This window comes from Agelaius tricolor, unplaced genomic scaffold (genome assembly GCF_023055355.1).
Source record: "Agelaius tricolor isolate 1412-34295 unplaced genomic scaffold, bAgeTri1.0.p SCAF_1, whole genome shotgun sequence".
Lineage (NCBI taxonomy): Eukaryota > Metazoa > Chordata > Aves > Passeriformes > Icteridae > Agelaius > Agelaius tricolor.
In genome coordinates, this window is record NW_027269261.1 from 72,684,659 (window position 1) to 72,705,496 (window position 20,838).

Below are 20,838 nucleotides of genomic sequence, written 5' to 3' on the forward strand. Positions count from 1 at the left end.
CATTGCTGTCTCACTTTTTTTTTTTTTTTTGTGGTTGCTTTGTCCTAATTAAAAACAGCAGTAAAAAACAACACCCATAATGTTTGTTCAAAAATACTGGACGAGACACTGAGTGAGCTGGACTTGCTGACTCTCAATTTGGAAAGACTTGAAATTTAATGAGATGGCTAATACAAGGATTAATTCCATTTTGCTTTAAAGTGATTTCTCTCACACCTAAGAATTTTAGGAATGTACTTGTGTGTTTGGGGAAATTATGGATTCTCATCCCAGGTGGAACTCACAGTGGGAATGTAACAGTAAATATTTGAAGTGCAACTCACTGATGTAAAAGATGTCAAATATACTTCACAATATATCTCATATATCTATCTGAATTACAGCAAAGTGTGCCTAAACAGCCGAAAATCTGTGTATCTTTAAAATTTTCAACTTACTTATTTATTTATACATTTAGGATATACCAGATTTCCTTCAAAAGACTCCTTCTGTGTTTTATTTACCCATCTTTGGAGTTGTGCTGAGGTTCAATTCATTGGCTAATAGAGTATTATTTTTATTTTTGTCTGTAAGTTTACATTTCCCTGTTTAGTTTCAGATTTGCTGCTTCAGTGATTAATGAAAATCTCTTGCACAATCTAGGGAAAAAATACATGAAATCCTGAAAAGTTATGTGAGTAGGTTGTAGTTTGTCATCAATAAAAGAGTGACATTGACTGTAGAAGTCGCTATCAGATCTTGAATATGGCTGAAGAAAGGGGATTTTCCCCCCTCCCTCAAGTCTTGCAGTTCTCCATAAAGATTATTAGTAACAATAAATACACATTCCAAGTGAGACTGTTTTTATTGCAGTGTGATTGTAACTTTAGATAGCTTTAAAGCTAAAAGGTGAGGATTTACTCCTAATGTAGTTGTTAAACTACCTGCTTACATACAGCACTCATGGGGAGAAGTTCTGAAGTACAACTATGCTTCTGAGTGGCTGTGAATTAATTCTCAACACTTGTACCTGCATAGTGCTCGTATCTTCAAAGTGAGATCTTGGTAACTCAGTGTGTGCTTGGCAGGCACAGGTGTAGGACTTAATACCCATAGATCAGAGCAACTTACAAATGTAAAGAACATTATGGGGGTGCTCAGCATAAGAGTTCACTTTGAAAGGGATGGAAATTTGTCAGTCTCTGGTTACTATTGGCTGCGATTTTCATTTATTGTAGTTGGCCACAACTTAAGCAATTTTGCAAAAATAGAAGTCTTTATCATTGCTTGGATTTTAATGTAGAAGCTTCACTTTGTCTCAGTGTCTTCCTTGGTCTTCTGAGCTGTGTCTAGTTAGTGCTTTTGAAAAGGATATTGACAATAGCATTAGGTTGGAATGGTCTTCCTTCTGCATTTGCTCATCAAATTACAAATGTGCCCCAAAGCCTTCAGATCAGCACCTTAGTTGTATCTCACTGCAGATAGGTTAATAAAATAAAGTGACCTTTCTGAAAAATAGTTTATTATGTAATTTTTCAAAGGCACTGAAAATAAAACTAAGAAATAAGAAAAAGTAAAATTTCATGGCGAAATAATGAAAAAAAGGGAATAGCATGCCTATATTGCATGAAGTTGAGTAGCACAATATGGCCCTCACAGCTGACTCTGGTTGGAGTAATAGTTTGAATTAGAAGCTTCCTCATGTCCCTTCCAACCTGAATTATTCTATGAATCCATGGATTGCACTTTAATTTGTTTTTTGTATAATCACTTCAAATCACTGAGGAGCTAAAAAGGGAAAATGAGAATAACTGTCTTTGAGTCCTCATTTACCCAAATGAGCTACCCAAATGACTAAGCAGCTGTTTTAAGTAGGAATTTCTTGTTTCCATAGTTTAGGAATTGAGTGGATGACTGCGTGTCCATTCGTTATACTTCTAAAATGCCTTGTTTCCTCTAATTTGCTCACATTCAAATCAACAGACACCTTATTTTTCCTCGAAGAGTGACGATACTTGATTGCCTCACACAACACCATATTCTTATATGCTGGTCTCTGTACTGAGGGGTACCTGTGCATCTAAAAGTGTTTGTTGGTGTTTTTGTTTTCAGTTCGAATAAGGAGAAAATCAAGACGGCGCTCCCAGTGGGGCAAAGGCATTATTAAGAAGAGGAAAGTCAATAATTTAAAGAAAGATGAAGATGATGCAAAATTTGCTGATGATGAAAATCACGGTGAGGACAATAAATTATTGGAAAATGGAGAGCTAGAGATTAGCACTGACTGCATTGAGGAGAATGGAGAGGAAACAGGAGACCTCTCTATGACAAATGATGAATCCTCTTGTGATATTATGGATATAGATACAGAGCAGAGGCTTAACAATGGGACATCAGGAAAGGAAAACAATTTTGCATCCACAGAAGAGGAGAGCTCAAATGAATCACTGTTAATAACTGACAGTATTACCCTGGGTGCTGAAAAGGAATTGAAGAAGGACTCTACATTGAAAGGGGACTGTGTGAATGGAGAGACATCTGTACACGGCTCTGAAGGTGTACCTGTTCCAGCCTGTCATAATGGTAAAGTAGAATCACTTGATGCTGTTTCACCCTGTGACAACAGTGATTGGTCTAGTAACAAGCAAAAATCTTTATCTGAAGATCAGCCAAAGGAGAAAATGGAAGCTTCCAGTGAAAATCAAGGAACTGATCTGGTGAAAGCTGAGTTACCACATTGCAGCAATAATGAGAAAACACTACAGAGCACAGACATTGAAACTAAAGATGCTGAAGCAGATAAAGAAGGTATAGCTTGTTTTCCATGTTTCTGTCTTTATCTCAGTGTCCAAGTTAATGTATGTATTTTTCACTCGAATATGATACAATTATTATATAGTAATATTTTATTAATTGCTGACTATTTATTTGAACTCTTGGTATGCTTATAGCATTTAATTTCACATATAAAAATTAGAAGTGCAATCTTGACTTGCTGTATTTTTATCCTAGGCAAGAAATTGTTTCCCCACACTAACAATACTCTGTTCATATTTGTCAGCTTTGTAGGAAATACTGAGATAACATTAAAACAATAATTAAGTATTTAAAAATATTAGAAGTAGCAATAAATACAATACATACTTTGGTCTGTATATTCTGTCTGATTTCTATTTTGATCTACGTGATAGATATTGACTTGTTTTGTTAGAGAACATGATAACAATATCATTAACAGTGGATAAAAAAGCATAGAAATAAAGAATGCATTCTTTTAAAAAACTGTGCGTAGCAAAAGTTGAAGCAGTTTAACTCATCACAAAAGCCAGATTGTTGTTCATCTGTTGGAGAAGGTATCTGGCTTTGGAGTCACAGTGAACACAATAACCGTGCAGGAAAATGATAAGAGAAGGAGAAGAAAAATCCTGGTGGTGTATAAAAGAAGGGGCCATGTCCTTTGAAGACAAGAGAGAGAGTTTCCTCAGGGAACAGAAATAGAAGCCTTGTGCATGATTGCCTTTTTAATGAGCTTTCAGAATTATCTAAAAGAATGGAATCTTTACTTCAAAAGTTAGTGCTGAGATTTACAAAGTAAATGAGCTTTAATGAGAGATCTGAATTATGAGAAGATTACTGTGTACATGTTGGCTGTGTTTGTACATACACATTTTCTCTGAGGGTAAGGCGACTAATACAAGAAAGGTCCTAGGTATATCACAAGAAGAGCATGATGCGTTAAGAGCCTTTACATTTCTGAATTTGGTGGGTGAATTTTGTATGCTTTAGGATGGTTATGATAGCAGGGGTCCTGAGAAGAAAAGGTGTTTTAAATAGTTGAGGAGAAAAATAGTGAATGAATGTAGGGAGAATATAAGGGGTAAGAAAATATTTTGGTCAATAGGTTGAATACAAAGGTGGAAGAAAACAGAAATGTGTAACAAAAGCATGAGGTTTGGAATAGAGCAGATGTTGGAATACTGTGGTGATGAGGACGTGGGATGCTTTAGGGAGAAAAATGAAGATTTGTTTCATTTGAGCAGAAAGAATTTCAGCATTTGCTTAGTGTGTGAACTTGTCTTTGAAGCTGTTTAATTTGTTGTTGTTGAATAGAGGGATATGATGAGAAAACTCATAGTGGGATTAAGTTTTCCTTCAAAGTTGGCACTTTGGAATTGGGTTTTAAGGATTGCCATTTTGTGTGTGCCTTCTGAACTGTGGGTTTGTGCACCTGTAAGCATTAGAATTGGCAAAGCTGATGAATAATGTGCACTGCTAAAGTCTTGCTTGATTCCAAACAACCCAACAAACTAAACAAGCAAAATCAAACTGAAGTGAAGAAATAGGCTGTATTTTGTGGGAGTGACAGTGCTGATAATTGTTTTTCAAATTACAGGTTTGTTCAAAAGCAAGAAAGCACGAAAAGTTGCTGTGGAGCAGTCAAAGCCCACAAGTTTGGAGCAGGTTCCAGAGGAACCCTCAGATCCCGTACCGTCTGTGGTTGTTGACCATGACAGACTAAAGGTAACAGAACTGAAAAAATAAATTGAACTATTAACAGACTTCATTGAAAAAGCTTCCTTTCTGTGTTCTGAAGCAACATTTCCTTTAGTTTTGACTGCAAACAAGTATTATGATCAGAGTGGCTTCTGGAAATGATTTGTCAATCAGTGTTTTTTGGATGAAAGGTTAATAAAACTACTGAATTCTTACTGTCCCATCATTACTACCCTTATAATCCATTAATGACACTGGATTCCTTGCAGTCCACTCTTTTAATTGCCCATTTTTGCAGGTACTCACATGTGTTAATTGGCTGTGCAAAGTACCAAGAAACTGCTGGGTGCCTGGTAATTGGGAGTTAATATCATCTTTTCCTGTGTATACCAAGGTATACTTGGTAGAGAAAATTCAGTGGATTGGAAAGCAAATGGAAATTTGTGTGGATGTTTTGGCATTATAAACTGCTAGTTAATTTTCTTCCAGTTTTCTTTAAGCTCAAGGCTTTTTTCAGTTAAAGTTACAACAAAATTTGCTGTCTTCTGTTGTAAAAAGTAGCTTCACCTACTGTGACCCATGAAATTTAGATCCCATTTTCTGTGGAATACAGATGATGATCTCTTCAGAAACCACAGAATTGTTATGACAGGAGAAAAAATAATCTTAAATGTCACTCTTTGCTACTATGTAAAATACTTTCACCTTTGTTATGAGAAATTTTGCATATGTTGTGTCTTCCTTCTCTTTTTTTTTGTTCTGTTTAACAACATTTGTGGAAGACCAAATGTTTTCCTGTGGTGGTACTTTTTTTTCCCTACCAGTATAAGTGCTTAAAAATGTCTGCCTTGGCCATCAAAGCAGTTTTTAGGGTTCGCTTTGTTACAATGACCAACCAAGATGAAATAGGATGCAATAGCATTCCATAAGACCAAACATTACCCCAGCTATACTGAGTAAAAGAATCTTAAGAAGAAAAGTGTGGGTATAAGCAGAGAAGTGAAAGGAGACATCTAGTCCTTTTTGTATAAACATTGAAGCAGTGGCCTTGCTGATACCCAGGTGTGGTTCATTTCATTTGTATGTATCCCTTTGAAGGAGGGCTTCAGAAACACATTGTATTTCTTATTTGTCCTTAAAAAAAAAAAAAAGAATTATTCTAGAAACCCTCTTAACTTCACCTTTTGTTGTTCCAACAGAAACTGCTTGATTTGGTGGTTAAGAAAAGTGACAACCTGACTGTTGACCAACTTGAGAGATTGTATTCACTCCTCAGTCAATGCATCTACAGACATCGTAGAGACTACGACAAATCACAACTTATAGAGGTAATGTTGTACAGCTTCTTTTATTCTTTATCTGAATATTGTGAGATAGGCTTTTCAGAAACTGTTAATCTGTCAATTTATTGTTCTACTAGCAGGCAAAAGCCTTTAATAGACTTTGAAGAAGGTATCTATAAAAAGGAAAAAGCTTAGTGTGGTAACTTAGAAACTGGCAGTTGTTTCTAAGAATGCTTTCTGCAGAAGAGGATTAAGAATTTAACCTAGAAGAGGGGAGGAAAAAGAGGAGAGAATACAGCAGTATAAAAAGCACATGATAGCAGAGTAAAATTGAGTGGAAGCAGTTTCCATGTTTGTGGCATGACTAACAATGGTTGTAAAGTGGTGATTTCATAGGCACCCTGACCTGGCATTTATTGTGTTGGTGTAACTAGGCCAAAACTAACTTACCCCCCTCTGCTCCATGCAGTTTCAGATTCTGACTTTCATACAAGACCTTAGAAGTGTGAACACTCTCTCTTGATCAGTAAGTGCAGCCTTAGGAAGGTCAGTGCAGCATGGTGGAAGCCAGGTGTCTGCCTTGCCATCATCCTTTGTCCCTGAAGTGTTTGCCCTCCAAGGCCTCTTGTACATCAGCAGCAAATTGGTCATTTCACCATTGGCACAGGCTGGTGCCAGCTCTGGGTGTGCATTCTCTCCATCACCACTGCTGTAACTGCAGAGGGTTTGGATTGGCTTGCTGATTCAACTGATAACCAGCCCTGCTGAGAAAAGGACAACAATTGGTACTTTCCAGTTGGATCACTGAGCACTAAGTATTTTTCTCCATGAATAATTTGCAACAAAACCTGGAAAAGCCATAGTGGGGGGTTTTGTAGAGTTCCTACAGAATACTTTTCAATCTGTTTTCATGCTATTCCCTGCCATCTTCACCTAAAAATGTGTTGAAAGTCTGAGCAAGATATTAGGTAGATTAAAAAGGCATTTGTCCAGCAGGAGTGTGTAGAGAACAATCTTTACTTAGATTATCCAAACTGTGCAGACTTGTGATTACAGCTGGGTCACCGACTGCAGAAGTGTGCAGTAAGACTTGAACTCATGCAGTGTGCCACTGCAATGCTTTCCTAATATATATTGAGCACATTAATTATATAAGTGACCCTAATAAGTCTTGATTTTTCTCATGGACTGTCATTGCAGAGGGCTTTTCTGCATTAATGCTTCTCTAATTAGTTCCCTCTTTTATCGTGTTTTGCTAGCAGATAGCAGCTAATAAACAGAAGTGCCTGTTTTCATATATTTATTTGTTCAGATTAAAAAAAGTATCACAGTAAGTATTATTACATAAAGTAACTCTATTCCTGTCTCTCTATATTTATGAATAGTTAATGGTCTGTGTCTCTTGCAGGAGATGGAAAGAACAGTTCATGTGTTTGAAACATTCCTGTGAACTCCTCAAGATGGGTGGGTTTATCCTCTCAAACTGCTCATGGGAGAGCAGTCCTCTGAGCCATTCAGTTTCCATTTGCACCAAGTATGTGCAGAGCCTTGGTCTTAAGTGCTCTCTCTTTTTGTTTCTGTTGAATTTGGTGCTATTGTCTCAGGTACCTGAAACCAACCAGCCTACAAGAACCAAACGGAACTTCATATAGTTGTATCTGATATAAATAAAGAATACAATGCCACAGCTTGGAGATTTTTGGTGCTACAGAAACTGTTCTCATTCCTGCTCTTGTTCACTCTACATGCATTATCTATGGGGAAACTTCAGGCAAAGTGAAGACCAACACATACAAGAGGACTGGAAAGAGCAGATCTAAGTTGAATATTTTTAAACAGGCAAACTTTTTTTATTTTTTTTTCCAATTTTTTCTCTTCTCTGGGGTTATGGACAAAAAAAATCTGTCCTAAAGAAGGCAGTGATGCATTGTGGTAGGAATCTTGAGTAACTGGATGTACAGTAATTTGAAGATGAGGCTCTCTAGAACTGCCTTTAATGTGCCTTTTAGTCAATTGAGAAAGATAAGGCTAAGCAATTTGTTTGGATTATAGCAAATGGCAATGTTAGAAAGCTGTCTGCAGAATGAAGATCTCCAAAAGGATGAATTGTATTCTCTTCATTGGATGGCAGCCAGTATTATGGTTCTATAATGCCTGTCTTACTCTACAGAACTAAACTAAGACACACTGAAAAAGCCACATACTTTACCAAAATGGTGAAATTCCTTTTTCATTGGTATATATTTTGTTTTAGAAACAAGTTACACAGTGAAACTCTTCTGTGTTGCTAAAAATGAAGCATTTTCCCACCGTGTCCTTGTTTTCCAGTGTGAGTTCTCTGAGGAAAGCAAGGTTAATACTGGCAGGTTTTTTTGGGAAGGTCTGTGTTTGTAATATAGCTTGGACTGTGCAGTGCAGGCAAGAAGACACTATAGTTGGTCAAAGTCCTGGAGCCCAACCTCAGCTGAAAATAAAAACTTCTCCTAGGTTTCACAAGTCATTCTGTGCAAAGCATTGTTACTGTGGGGAGGATTGGAAGAGAGCCTTTTGAATCCATCTGTGCTGAGAGTTCTCTGGGTCTGAATTGTGTGGTTCAACACCTTTCCTTTCTGGCAGCTGGAGAGAGCAGTCTAGGCAGTTTTTATGTTTTATCACACTTAGAACATTACCTGGGCTGGTTTATTTCACACCCACGTGGGAAGTGTTCTAGAGCAGTTGGCTGGTGGTGTTCCCATCCTGAACCGTTCATCGTGGCTGTCCCTACGTAGCTGCAGAAGTGTCTGTGCAGAAATATGCAACACAGTGTGGTTAGTTTTTAACAGACAAAACAGACTACTGCAGAGATCCTGAGCTACCTCAGCTTTTTGTATTTTAGTTACCAACAGTGTTTATGGAGGACTGTAATCACGCTGCTGCTCCCTGTACAAACCCAGGCTTAGGGACTCGTCTCCGCCTCTCCGGCTCATCCCAGGGTAGTGCTGCAGAGAGAGAAAACATGGGCCTTGGGCTACTGCAGTAATCCAAAGTGCTTTGTCCATTGTGGTTAAACATCAGCCTATCTTAGGTTTTTTTCACCCCTGAATGCCACTGTTTTTCTTCATAGGTAATAGCAGGAAAAGATTTTAAGCATTCATGTACGTCTAGTTACACCGAAATGCAACCCATGCAGAAACACTGTATTTTTTAGGTGGGAAAGTGCGATTAAAAACAACAAAAACAAGCAGAAAACACATTTTAAATGAGATTCTTTGATCTCAGATTTGATTATGGGATTTTTTTCCATGTTTCATTTAGTATTTATTAGCATCATACCTATTTGAGATATTTATGTGTCTGGTACATTAACAGCATTTTGTATTTTGATGGAAATTGTTACAAACTTTAAGATTTGATTAAATGAAATGTAGCAGATTTTTTGTAGCAAGTTTCTGATAAAAGGGTTTTTTGCAAGTCTCAGGTTCTTGCTGCAGAATTTTTTAAAAATATTTATTCCAGTTTCACTTACTCAAAGAAGTTTTTGTTCAAGTAACAGCAGCACTTGTGGAAGATAAAACTGCATTCATTTTTAAGAAGATAATAAATTTATATAAACTAAAACAGTTGAGAATTTTAGTCACCAGTGAGTGTAAAAAGCAAGTTTAAGCTAATGCCTAGCATTAAAAAAGGTTCTAAAAGGTCAGGTTTCTAAAGGAAAATTTTTACTGTCAGTTGTTGATTGGGAAAAATCATTAAGAGGCAACTTTACTGATTGAGGAGCTGCCATGTTGTTTTAGAGAAACGTAGCTAATATCAGATGTTCTAGTGGACAGCTTACCTAAAATGATATACTCGCCTTCTTAGCCCAAATAACCACACTTCAGTTTTTGTTTTCCTTTACAGATGTCTGGTGGTTATAGAGTTAAAACAGCTGTTAATCTATCCATGTGGTCTAAACTTGTTTACTCTTTGTATGTTTTTAATTTTTTTGCCACATAGCACTGGCAAGAGTTTGTACAAATTGACCTCTCTTCCTTGTTTCTTGTTGTGAAAATTGCAAATAAACTCCTGTGTGAGTCCTTGTCCTGGACTCTATGGAATGTGGCCAGCCACGAGGAGGAGGAGGAGGAGGAGGAGGAGGTTTCCCTGGGGGCTGGGGGGGCTGTTTTGGAGTGATAGAGTTGCTCTTGGGTGATGACTCTGGAGTTAATTGTATTTGCAAGCTTGAATCTCACCTGTGATTATTTTGTTTTGTTTTGTTTTGTGTCCTCTGTATTGTTACTTGATTTCCTCATATGCCAATGTATTTATAGGATTACTGGGTTTTGTAATATCGTTTCCTTTTTTTTTTTTTTTAATTAAGTTGGTGAGTCAGCGCTGGTTTTACCTTCAGTCTCGTGAATGGCAGGTCCTGCAGCTGATAGTCTTTTATTTTGTTTTTGTTTTATTTTGTAATCACACCATAAGCTTGAATTTGGGCTTGTACTTGCATCTTTTGTATCTTGTACATTGGGTTATTTAGACATGGGGATGTCCTGTTTGGTTTCATTAATGTGTGTCTACTTTGTGGATTAAGTAGACTTCCTTCATCAGCTATGGTATATTTTGGATTCTATAGTTTTATTCAGAATTGTGTTTAAATTGATGTTTTGCATTTTGACTTCATTTTACATTAGTTTGAAGTAAGTTATTTAATTTTTTTGAACTTCTGGAAATTTTGAACATTTTACTGTAATTTGTAATATAACTGCTGTGAAATACTTGAATAAAGATGACAAGAAAACACAGCTTTAGCTCCTTCAAAAATGTATTTAAAAGAAATGGCTGGAAACAGTCTTTTCCTTACTAGACCTCCTTGGTTTTGCAGTTTAGGTGTGACACTTTGGGATCTTGCTGTTCAATTATTTTGAGCAGTTTGGTCCAACTTCTGCTTTCAGTGTTTGTCCATTAGAGAAATGGCTTCTAATTAGAGGGTTTTTTTAAAGGAAAGACTATTTCCTTTCTATTTATTATATTTAGCAAAGTTGTTCTTACAGCTTTGGCTTGTTTGTTTTTTGTTTTTTGATAGATGAACTCTTGAGTTGTAGGACATGGAACACCCCTGGACATTTCCCTCTTTTCCTTTCTGTGTACCTTAAACTGTAGAGCTCCTGGGCAAAAGAGTAGGTGAGGAATTGGGTAGTAGTAACTTCATGTCTGACTCCCAATTCCACTTTTATATGCAGCTTTGAAAGCACAATTAGATATGAAATACAATACCTGTTGTATAATAATGAAGTTGATTGGTGAGAGCCTGGGCTCAGCATGGGCTGCTGTGTTTTCACCTTGCAGGTTCCAGCACCAGCTTGGGTTTGCAATGTGAATAAAGGAAGTGGAGTGTGAGGTCTTGTGTCTCTCTTTGTCTTTCAGGGGTGGGGATGGCCATGGTAACAGGGAAGAGATTCAGGTCTCATTTCTGACAGTGGCTGTAAAAATAACCAGTTGAAAGAGACAAAATATTTGGGAGCTGACAAAAGGATATCTTGTAAAGATACTTAGTGAATTTGGAGTGGTACTTGAAAAGCATGATTTAGTAAGAAATAGTTAGGGTGGGTGTTCCTAAAGCCTTTGTAGATGCTTGTGCAACACTCATATTTGTCAAGTGTTCATGGCTTAATGCTGCTTCCTTCTGCTGTTAGTTTCTGCCTTGAATGTAGTTTTGAAATCCAATTTCCCATATTTCCTTAAATTTGCAGTGCTGCACCTTCTCTGTTTCCTCCTTAAGCTCTTCAGGTAATTTATTTAAATAAATTAAAAATGAGATCCTTTTCTTCTGTATCTTGGGTAGGATTTGGATTTGTAATATATGGGGTTTTAAGCCAGCACTGCGTGTGAATAAATTCTGAAAGGTAAATCAGTAAACTTACGAACTGATTAATGAAGCCAAACACTTCATTTTTTTTCCCCCGCCTCCTTTTATGCTTCACTTGTGGTCATGTAACTATTATGTAAAAATGAGGGATTATAAACTTTAACACTAATTAATTCAGCCTCATTCCATTTCTAGGTGAGTTATTTTTTTCCAGCGTGATCATTTGCATAGGAAGTATATTTTAGTTGAACCCATTGCCAGTAGATGGTTCTGACTACTGTGAAATTCCATTTATTTTAGAATTGCATTGAGTTACGCTATGCTAAGCCTTACTTTTATATCAGGAAAAATCCTTTCCCTTTAAAAGTATGATAAGCAGCTAAGATTTGAAATGGATTCATCACTTCTGGTGGAATGTTAGTGTGAACCTGGCCATTTGCCTTGTGATTGCCTGGACTGGAATGCTGATGTGGAATAATGCTGCCTTCAAGGCTGAGGTGCAAAAGGTGATGTGGAGTTGGGTTCAGAGGCTCCTCACATCCAGTTACAGAGGTGGGGCAGGGGCTGTTCATGCTCCTCATTTGGGATGTCAGTGATGCAGCCCCCAGGATGTGTTGGCCAACAGATGAAGTGGGGTTGGTTCTGCTGTGCTGGACTCCTCTGGTTTGCTGGGTTTGCTTCTGTCCTCCAGCAGTCTGGATTTTGGCAGAGTATGTGTGAGAAACGTGCAGGTCCCTCGGCCTGGGTGGCTCTGGGAGTGCTCACACCATTTTGTCATCCTGCTTTTGTTGTGGACATGAGAAAACCCTTTTGCATCAGTGTAAAATCTGATTTGTGCCATAATCCAGAGATGCTCAACTGTGTCTACAGGAAAGTAGGAGTTTGTGGGAGATGACCTGTCTATATGGGACTCTGCCTTGGGAGGAAGGAAAGACTTTAGGTCAAGTTTCAAAAGGACTCCCTTTGAAGTATTTATTCATCAAAGGGAGTGAAAAAATATAGAGGATTGATTCATCCTAGAAAATACATTAAATTTGGACTCAATTAGTTTTCTAAGAAGGAATCTTTCTGCTGTAGAAGGAAAAGAAAATTATGTTTTAGCTAAGAACCTATTTGTGAAAGCCCCAGCTACAGTTTTGTTGTAAAGATCTGGCATTCTCCTGCTGACTTTGTTACACCTTGTAGAATCCCTTCTGTGTGGAGGCTGCTTGGAAGAACAGTGATACCTGATTTTGGTGATAGGAAAGGAAAATTGCTAGTATGTTTTAGGTTTCTAATGAACATAATTCCAACATAAGTTTTGAAGTGATGCCCACTGTATTCTCTGTGACATTACAAAAGGTTTAGTGTGATAAAGGAAATGTAACATGGAGAGTAGCATGTTGAATGTGGCTAACATCAGTTTACTGATAAATTACTGTGTCCTTAGACATTTGAAGTATCATAAATAAAAGCATGTAAGACTACATTTTCATAAAGCATTGGAGATATGACTGGTATAAAATTAATGTCTCATCTTTATACTGGGGCTAGGCTGCTTCAGAGTCTTGCTCTAAGATCTAAAGCTTGTCCATCAGGAAAAAAGGTTTTTTTTAAAAAGCTTCCTTTTCACAAGATTCAGAGGACAGCCACGAAAGCACAAGCTGAGCATAAATTTTGCACTGTTAATCTTGTCAATGCATGAGAATAAATTGTGGAAATGGAAATGAGCTGACATCCAATGATGATTTAAATGTTCAGGAATTTGTTAACAAAAATTTGGGTTTATTCACAGGGAATAATGCCAGCAGAAAACACTGGTTTATGGAATTGGATGCTGTGGCACGTATGATTTAATCTCCTGCATGCCCAGGGCCTGCTGACATCTGAATGGCTTAACAGTGTTGTGGGGAAGGCATTTAGTCTGCAGAGTACATTTAGTCTGCTCTCTGAACTTTTCATGGAGTAGTTAAAACTTGTGGGTAGAAACATGTGCCTCATTCCTGGTTTGTTTTGGCCCAGCTTCACCTTCCCAGCTCTGCTTCTTGTCATCTCTTGGTGTTTTAGACTATTCATACCTGTTTCTCCCCCCCATGAAGACACTAATGCACTGTGATCAAGTAGCCTCTCCATCTTCTTTTTGCTGAAGAACAAGGTTTTTATGGCTCTCACTGCATTTTCTCCAGCCTTTAAGTCATTTTTGTGGCTTTATTCTGCAGTAGGTCAATTTTTCAACATCTTCTAAAACATTTGTTCACAGAAGAAATTTATGTGATATTCCAGCATAGGTCCCACCAGTGCCATTTATAGAGGGAAAAATCACTGATTCCTATTCCCTGTCCCCCTTTTTGCACATCTAAAGATCAATTTAGGCCTTTTATACCATGAAATTGGGCTGGGTACACTTGTTGTTTGACTCTTCTCAGACTTGCAGCTTTTCATGATGCAGTTCTCCATCCTGAACGTCAGTGTTCCCCATTCCCACCTCTCTGAGGTCCTGCTTAGCTTTATGAAAAGAAGTTTTATGGGTCCCAGGCAGCCAGAGGAGCCAGCACCATATGTATGACTTGTTCAGGCCTCATTATCTTTCCCTTGGCTAATCTCCTTTTCCACAGGTCTGTGACTTGTGATTTATGTCAACATTTTCCTTCAAGAACTTTGGGAGAAGAGGATTCCCCCATTAGAAACACTCTGATAGTACCAAATTGAGAATTACTCGAGTAGATTGGATATTCCTCAATTAATCTGCCTGTTCTTAGCCCATTTAATATTTGCTGTCTGAATACTGTACCATGAGGAAGTTGAAGTGTTTTGTCACATGCTGTTGAAAATCTATTACCTTATCAATCAAATGTGTAATCCTGTCAGAGAATGAGATCAGCTTTGTGTGATACAGCCAATTTTCTAGAAAATCATTGTATTTCTTCTTATCCATTTGATTCATGATCACTTTAGTTAGATATCATCTTTCCATTTTTCCATTTTTACTTGGGCTTGATGTCAGGTGAATGCCCTGTAATTACCCAGTCATTTCACTTGCCCTTTGATAACTGTCACATTATTGGCACTCTCTGAAACACCTCCATGTTATTAAAAAGGAATGTCAGCAGGGCAGAGACTTCTTAGCTTTCTGGAGATGGTTGAGTGTTAGGTTACCTCTGGAATTAAAAACCCCTTATCCAGTTGGGAAAGTCTCATATTCTCTCCAGGTAGTGAGCAGTCTGCATGTATTGATCTCCCTAGGGGATACCTCTTGCCAAGCAGTAAACAGAAATATGAGCCATTCCCAAGCTGCCACATTTCCACTCTTAATTTTCCCCAGAAAGGCTATGTGTGACTTTTTTATTATAGAATCAGGGAATGTTAGGGATTGGAAGGGACCTTAAAGATCATGTAGTCCCAGTCCCCTGCCATGGGCAGGGACACCTCCCACTAGACCAGGTTGCTCAAGGCCTTATCCAACCTGTCTTTGAACACTGCCAGAATTGGGACATCCTGTACCAGTGTCTCACCACTCTCACAGGAAAGAATATCTTCCCAATATCTAATCTAAATCTCCCTTCTTTCAACAGTTCCTGTCAAAGAGTGCCTCTCTGGATTCCCTCTAGGGAATCACTTCAGTTACTGGAATGTTGCTATTTGGTGATCTTGTAGCCTTCTCCAGGCTCAACAGCCTCAGCTTTCTTGGCCTGAAAAGTTCCAATACATAAACAGGGAACTTGCAGAAAAGCTGGGCCTAAATTGAAATAGGTAAAATTGAAATTGATGTAACAAGTAATGGAGCACTGCATTCACTGGACACAAGAATATACAACTTACTAAAAGATTATCTCTTTTAATGGAAATAGCTACCAAAATTCCAGTGGGTTTGGCAGTGTCGGCTTGCTTTGTGAAAGCTGATTATTGTGTCTGTGGTAGAAGGACAGTGATTCTGGTGGAGCATCAGGCTTAGGATACTTTTTAAGAGCATTTGGTTTGTCCCCTTCCCTGATCTTTATTTGGATGCTGTCCACCAGCACAGGGACATTGCATCAGAAATTAGAGACTGCTGAAGTTCCCAACATGTGGAAGAGGGATTGGCTCATTTTTATCTGCAAGACCTACTTTTTATTAACATGTATTGTTTTTAATGAGGTGAGAAGCAGATGCTTCTTTAGGAATGTCACAGGTGACCTTAGGTAGGTGTCTGCTCTTTAGCCACAAAAACATAGGAAAAAGTCACTGATGCTGGACAACAGCAGAGGTTTGATATTGCATTTTGCCAGTATGAATCTTGCTGTGTAAGATCTGGGGTATGTATGACTCCAAAGGAAGAAAGAACACTGCTCAAACCCAGCAGATTATGAAATTAAAAGCAGGAAGCCTTTCAAACCTTCATTGTACAGCCCACCACTAATGAAAAATGCAGAAGCAGATATGGCTTGATGACACCACTATAGCTTCCTTCTCCCAGGTAGTAACTGAGCCAAAACACTTAATTCTCTGTGTAAGGCTGCTGCCAACTGAAGTAGAATTTGTTTAGATAAAGGAAATTGGAATTTATTACTCTGTGAGAAATCTGCTGGCTAAACAGGACTTCCTGAAAGTAGTGTATGTTATCAAAAGAAAAAAAACACTGGTGACCAGCAAAGGGAGAGTTGTTTTGCACGGTAGTCTGCCACTCTGGTTTTTGTTTTCAGGCTTCCAGAGCTCGGCTGAGGAGCCCACAATGTCAGCTCTTGCTATCATGAATCCTAACCTCAGTGAGTGTTTAATCATGCCTCAAACAGCTTGGCTTTTTGGAGGAAAACCGGTGTTTCTGCTCTGGTATTGCTGTCCAGCTCAATGTAATGAGTGATGGAAACACCATGCCTGGGATGCATCTGTCTGCTTCCCTCCAGACCATTTTCTTTCTGGCCTTTTCTGCAGTCTAAAGTTATCAACCCAGAGCACTCGCTGATGATGGGAACTTAGCGCTGCCTTCTGTACGTGCAGGCATCTCTACCTCAGCTGAATGCACGCTTCAGCTCCTGTTTTTGAGCTGACTTAAAATGGGAAAGAAGGCATTAAGGGGTGAGCTTAAGGGTCTCATCCAATTTAAAAAGCTTGTATTAGCATGACAAGTTAAAAATGTCCAAGTAGATACAGTCAGTGTCTTCTTTCAGACCTGGCACAGGTTGTATCCTGCCAAGTCCTGACTGCATGTGGTGTGTGTAGTTTTATTTGATATTACATTACACTAGGTCACCTTTATTCAGTGGGGACAGAGCAGCAGTGTGCTTCTGAGACCATGCCCTTGCATTGGAAACTGCAGAGAAAAGCTTTGGGATCCGTTCCCTTTTTCCCAGACAAATCCTTCATGGGAAGCCGGGAGGGTGGTCGAGTACCTGGAGCCACTTGTGCCAGTTCCATCTGTGCTGATTGAACAGATCAGTGCTGGTGGAGCTGGGTGGGAGCAGCTGCTCTCCTGGCTAATCCCTGCAGCTGCAGAACGCGGGGCTCGGGCTGGCTCGCTTTGTCTGCACCCCTCCAAGGGCAAGCTGGAGTGTACCCAGCGCTCTTAATTAGCTGCTGCACTTACACTGTGCTAAGCTCAGCCTTAACACCTACCTGCACTTAATTAGAAGATGGGGTTGCTGAGGTTTTATTAGTACAGTGTGTTTGCAGCTAGATGAAACATCGGGAGAAGGGGGATGATTTGTGTAAATTGTCAGGGGTGGGTGATTACCTGAACACAGTGAGCAGCCCCTTTGGAGATCGCTCTCCTTCCCAGGTGGGCCAGGGGAGGGTCACACCAGCGAGCCAAAGAGGCTGTTGGGCCAGCCTGTCCCCCTGAATTTCTTAAAGCTTTTAAGAAGATAAATCTCTGAGCAGATATGTGCATATGATTCATTTGGCATAAGCACTCAGCCAACTTCCCAGAAGGGTACTAAAATAATTTCCACATACAAGTAAAGTAAATAGTCTGTGTCTTGTTCATCCTACCAAGTATTATTGACTAGTGCTGAGTAAGAGATCCGTGCAGAGCCTTGATGAAAGGTTGGCAACTCACCCCACTTGGTCTGGATTATTGCAGCATGGTTTTGTAATATTGAATTGCAAACCTTTTAGTAATCTTCACAGGCTGTTCAACCTCAGCCACTAAGCCTAAACTAAAATGTTTAAAAACTGCACTTCATGCTCTTAAATGCTCTGTAAGAACTGGAGACAATTTCAATAAATGTTAGGCTCTTTCTGTTAATGTGCAGAACAGAAATTACCTACTCAGATCCGGCTGAAATGTTCCACTGTGGTGGTATTTGAGACTAGTTATATTTGGCTCATCTTTGTTCCAGATCCAGTTTTACAACTACCAGATGACACCCTAATGAAACATCAAAGAAGCCATGAACAGTTGCATGGAATTGCTCTCTGAACGATGCATCCAGTGAGGTACAGAGCTCGCACACTGGATATGAAGGAATTTTGACCATAGGGCAAATGCAGCTTTCATCTTTTAGACATTGCAGCAGCAGTGCAGCACAAATTTTTGCTTTCATTTAAAAAAATAAAGAAGCTGTTTATCAGGGGTTTTCTTCAAGATCATTTCCCTATCTTGAGCCCTTCTGTTCTTTACTTAATAGTACATTTGGGAAAATAGATGAACAAAAAAATCAGTCCTTCTGAATCAAATCTGAAATTACTTCTAAGAGATTTTTTCTGAAATGAGATTGAAAGCACTTTGGAAGCTTCTGAGTGTTTAAGTATTAACAGTAAAGTTTTGGATTTGCAAGAGAAACTAGATGGAAGGAATACATTTTCATCCCTGGCTGGGTTGAAACATGAAGTCCCCATTTGTGCAGTGTTTTTCCTTGATCAATCACGACAAAATTAATCCAATCTGGCTGCTGAATCTAGATCTATAAATATATTTATTATAATATAACAAGAACTTAACAGTAAACATAAACTATATACAATACCATTACAGATAACCCTGTTTTTAATATTATTCACAGAAATAGCCAGTTTTGTTCCAGTGTGAGAAATGAAGAAATAAGCTAAATTGAAAATGTCGAATGTGTTTCAGTCTTGTTGACAGGTAGCACCTCCTTTGGAGGTAGACACACACCAACACTAAAATTAGTCCTGCCCCAGGCAGTTAGAAACTTGTGCTCCAATCTTTAGGTTCACACTTGCACCCTGTTTGACATAAATACTTTAAATGACATACTAGTATATAATTTTGTTGTGCTTATTATTTTTCTTTAAAGAATAAATAAAACAACTGCATAACAAAGGCTGGAACCTCACTGTCAAAATGAGAGGCTTGAGTCACCCTATAGCTTGACTCAGCTGACTCGAGCACATTTTCTTTAAATACTGCAAGATACAAATGTCTTTGTTTTTTTTTTTAAATTTTATTTTATAAATGGTTATTAATAAAATAAGATGATTAGCTAAACATCTGCATTGAATTCCCCAAAGCTGTAGGCAGACCTCCCTTCATATAAAAAGGCTACTGTATTTGGTATGAAATTCAACTAGATATTGAATGCAAGATCTCACCCACACCCTGTACAGGACTCTCCTTGAATTACTGGTATGGCATTTGGGATTTGAGTCTGCAAAGGCAAGTATGGCAGCTTTTTTCCCTCTCCTTGGAAGGAAACCAGACAATCCTTAGCTTGGGGTTACTTTCTACTGCTGAATTTTAAGATTCTTTCCCCTGTCCCCTCTATGTTACCCAGTCCATCTCCCATTTGTTCCTTTTATGTATAAATTTATAAAGAATTTCCACATCACAATGCTCTCTGGATAGACAATATTTTAATATATATAAAAATATAACCCCTGTGCTGTGCATATAGGTACAACTCTACATAGTAATAATTTGAAGTCTCTTACACTGGGCTTAAGTCTATGCATTTTTCTACCATGGGCTTTAAATTCAAGTGTTTAAAATCTGTAAATAAGAAGTATAAGGCTTCCACACCTAAGGAAGGAACTTGAAAAATAAAGTAAAATAAAAAACTTCTCAGCCTTTACATAAAAGATAGTGGCGTGTATCCCGATGTAAGGAATTTTGGTTGAGAGCCAAAACCGAGTGCGCAGCCACAGGAGGCATCTTCTGTGTTTGAGGAACACGTGGCAAACCCACACTATGCTGTGCATTTTACTGTGATTCCAGCCAGAAGTGAAGAGTGGGTTTATCAGGAGAATGCCTCTGGAATCCAAGCTGTTTCCGTTTTGCACTGAGGGAATTCACTGCCAAGTGCATCAGCAGAAACCCAGAGGAAAAGGTTTAGAAGCCTCCCGCCCCCCACCGTGGGCACAGCCACATGTGCCCACACGAGAATCACCAGGAGCAGAAACTCACCCAGCCCAACAGACCTTTTGTTTTCATCATTTTACACGGAATTTATTACCAATGGCTATTCTTCTTCTCCCTAGTCCCCACCTCACCCTGCTTTTGGGCTCTTCTCTAGAGAACTGAAATATTTGTTTGATCTGATGGAAGACTGACATCAACATAAGCCATCTGTCACACAAAATTTCTCTCAGTCATTGGTATTGAAAAGCATGTATTAGAAACAAATGTAGGAATCAAAGTGGTAAGGACACTTTGACCTTTCAAATAGACTGATGCCTAAAGTGTAATAGTAAAACTAATCTGCATGGTTATTTCAAGAATCAAGCTTGAGCTCTAAAGTAAAATGCAGATTATTTTTTTCCTCTCTTCCCCAGCTTAAAAAATATGAGAAATTCTATTGCACCTGGGTTGACCAAAAGCCGATGTCCAGAACAAGTGCCACTATAACATCTAGTGACACCCTTGCATTATTAAGTTACAATATCTTACATAGCACGGAGCTCTCTGCTCCTGGTTCACCAAAAGGTGAGGATGATTTTTCTACATTCAATGTAGACACTATTCAAGACTTTAGAGCAATATGTTCACTGGCTGGCTTTGCTGCTTTTGTTCCTTAAGTAACAGTATTCTTCTTGCCTGCTTTCAGCAGGTACAAACAGTTCTCCCCCCAACTCCTGGGGAACATCAGCCGCTCTGAATGTACTTCTTGATTGCTACGCAGCCGTGTCGGAAAACAGGGCAGGGCATATTTGGTAGAAGTGTCCATGTGTTTGTTTTAGGGTCATAGGCTTCCATGTTTCCCAGGGCAGGTCCTTCACTGCTGACAATCCCACCAGTAGCATAGATTTTTCCATCCAGAACCACAGCACTGTGTTTTTCAAAAAAAGAAAAAAAGTTAGAGTTAGTTGTCTTACTGAGCAATTTTCTTTTTAGGCTTAAAACAA

The 20,838-nt window shown here is 38.7% G+C and overlaps 2 protein-coding genes across 6 annotated transcripts in view; one reads left to right on the top strand and one right to left on the bottom strand.

Annotated features, from left to right (window-relative positions):
* Nucleotides 1–10,519, top strand: part of ATAD2B (ATPase family AAA domain containing 2B) — a 74,610-nt gene extending 64,091 nt beyond the window's left edge. For 3 of the 4 annotated variants that reach the window (XM_071439912.1, XM_071439921.1, XM_071439940.1), the window contains 4 exons: nucleotides 2,092–2,787; nucleotides 4,373–4,500; nucleotides 5,673–5,801; nucleotides 7,165–10,519. In XM_071439912.1, coding sequence (XP_071296013.1) covers nucleotides 2,092–2,787; nucleotides 4,373–4,500; nucleotides 5,673–5,801; nucleotides 7,165–7,206 — 995 coding nt within the window. In that variant the 3' untranslated portion in view covers nucleotides 7,207–10,519. The remainder of the gene's footprint in view (nucleotides 1–2,091; nucleotides 2,788–4,372; nucleotides 4,501–5,672; nucleotides 5,802–7,164) is intronic. The other variant, XM_071439930.1, reaches the window with a different exon arrangement.
* A 7,914-nt stretch (nucleotides 10,520–18,433) lies between these two features.
* KLHL29 (kelch like family member 29) overlaps nucleotides 18,434–20,838 on the bottom strand; it is a 390,175-nt gene continuing 387,770 nt past the window's right edge. For both annotated transcript variants that reach the window (XM_071440010.1, XM_071440015.1), the window contains one exon: nucleotides 18,434–20,762. In XM_071440010.1, the coding sequence (XP_071296111.1) occupies nucleotides 20,579–20,762 (184 nt within the window). In that variant the 3' untranslated portion in view covers nucleotides 18,434–20,578. The remainder of the gene's footprint in view (nucleotides 20,763–20,838) is intronic.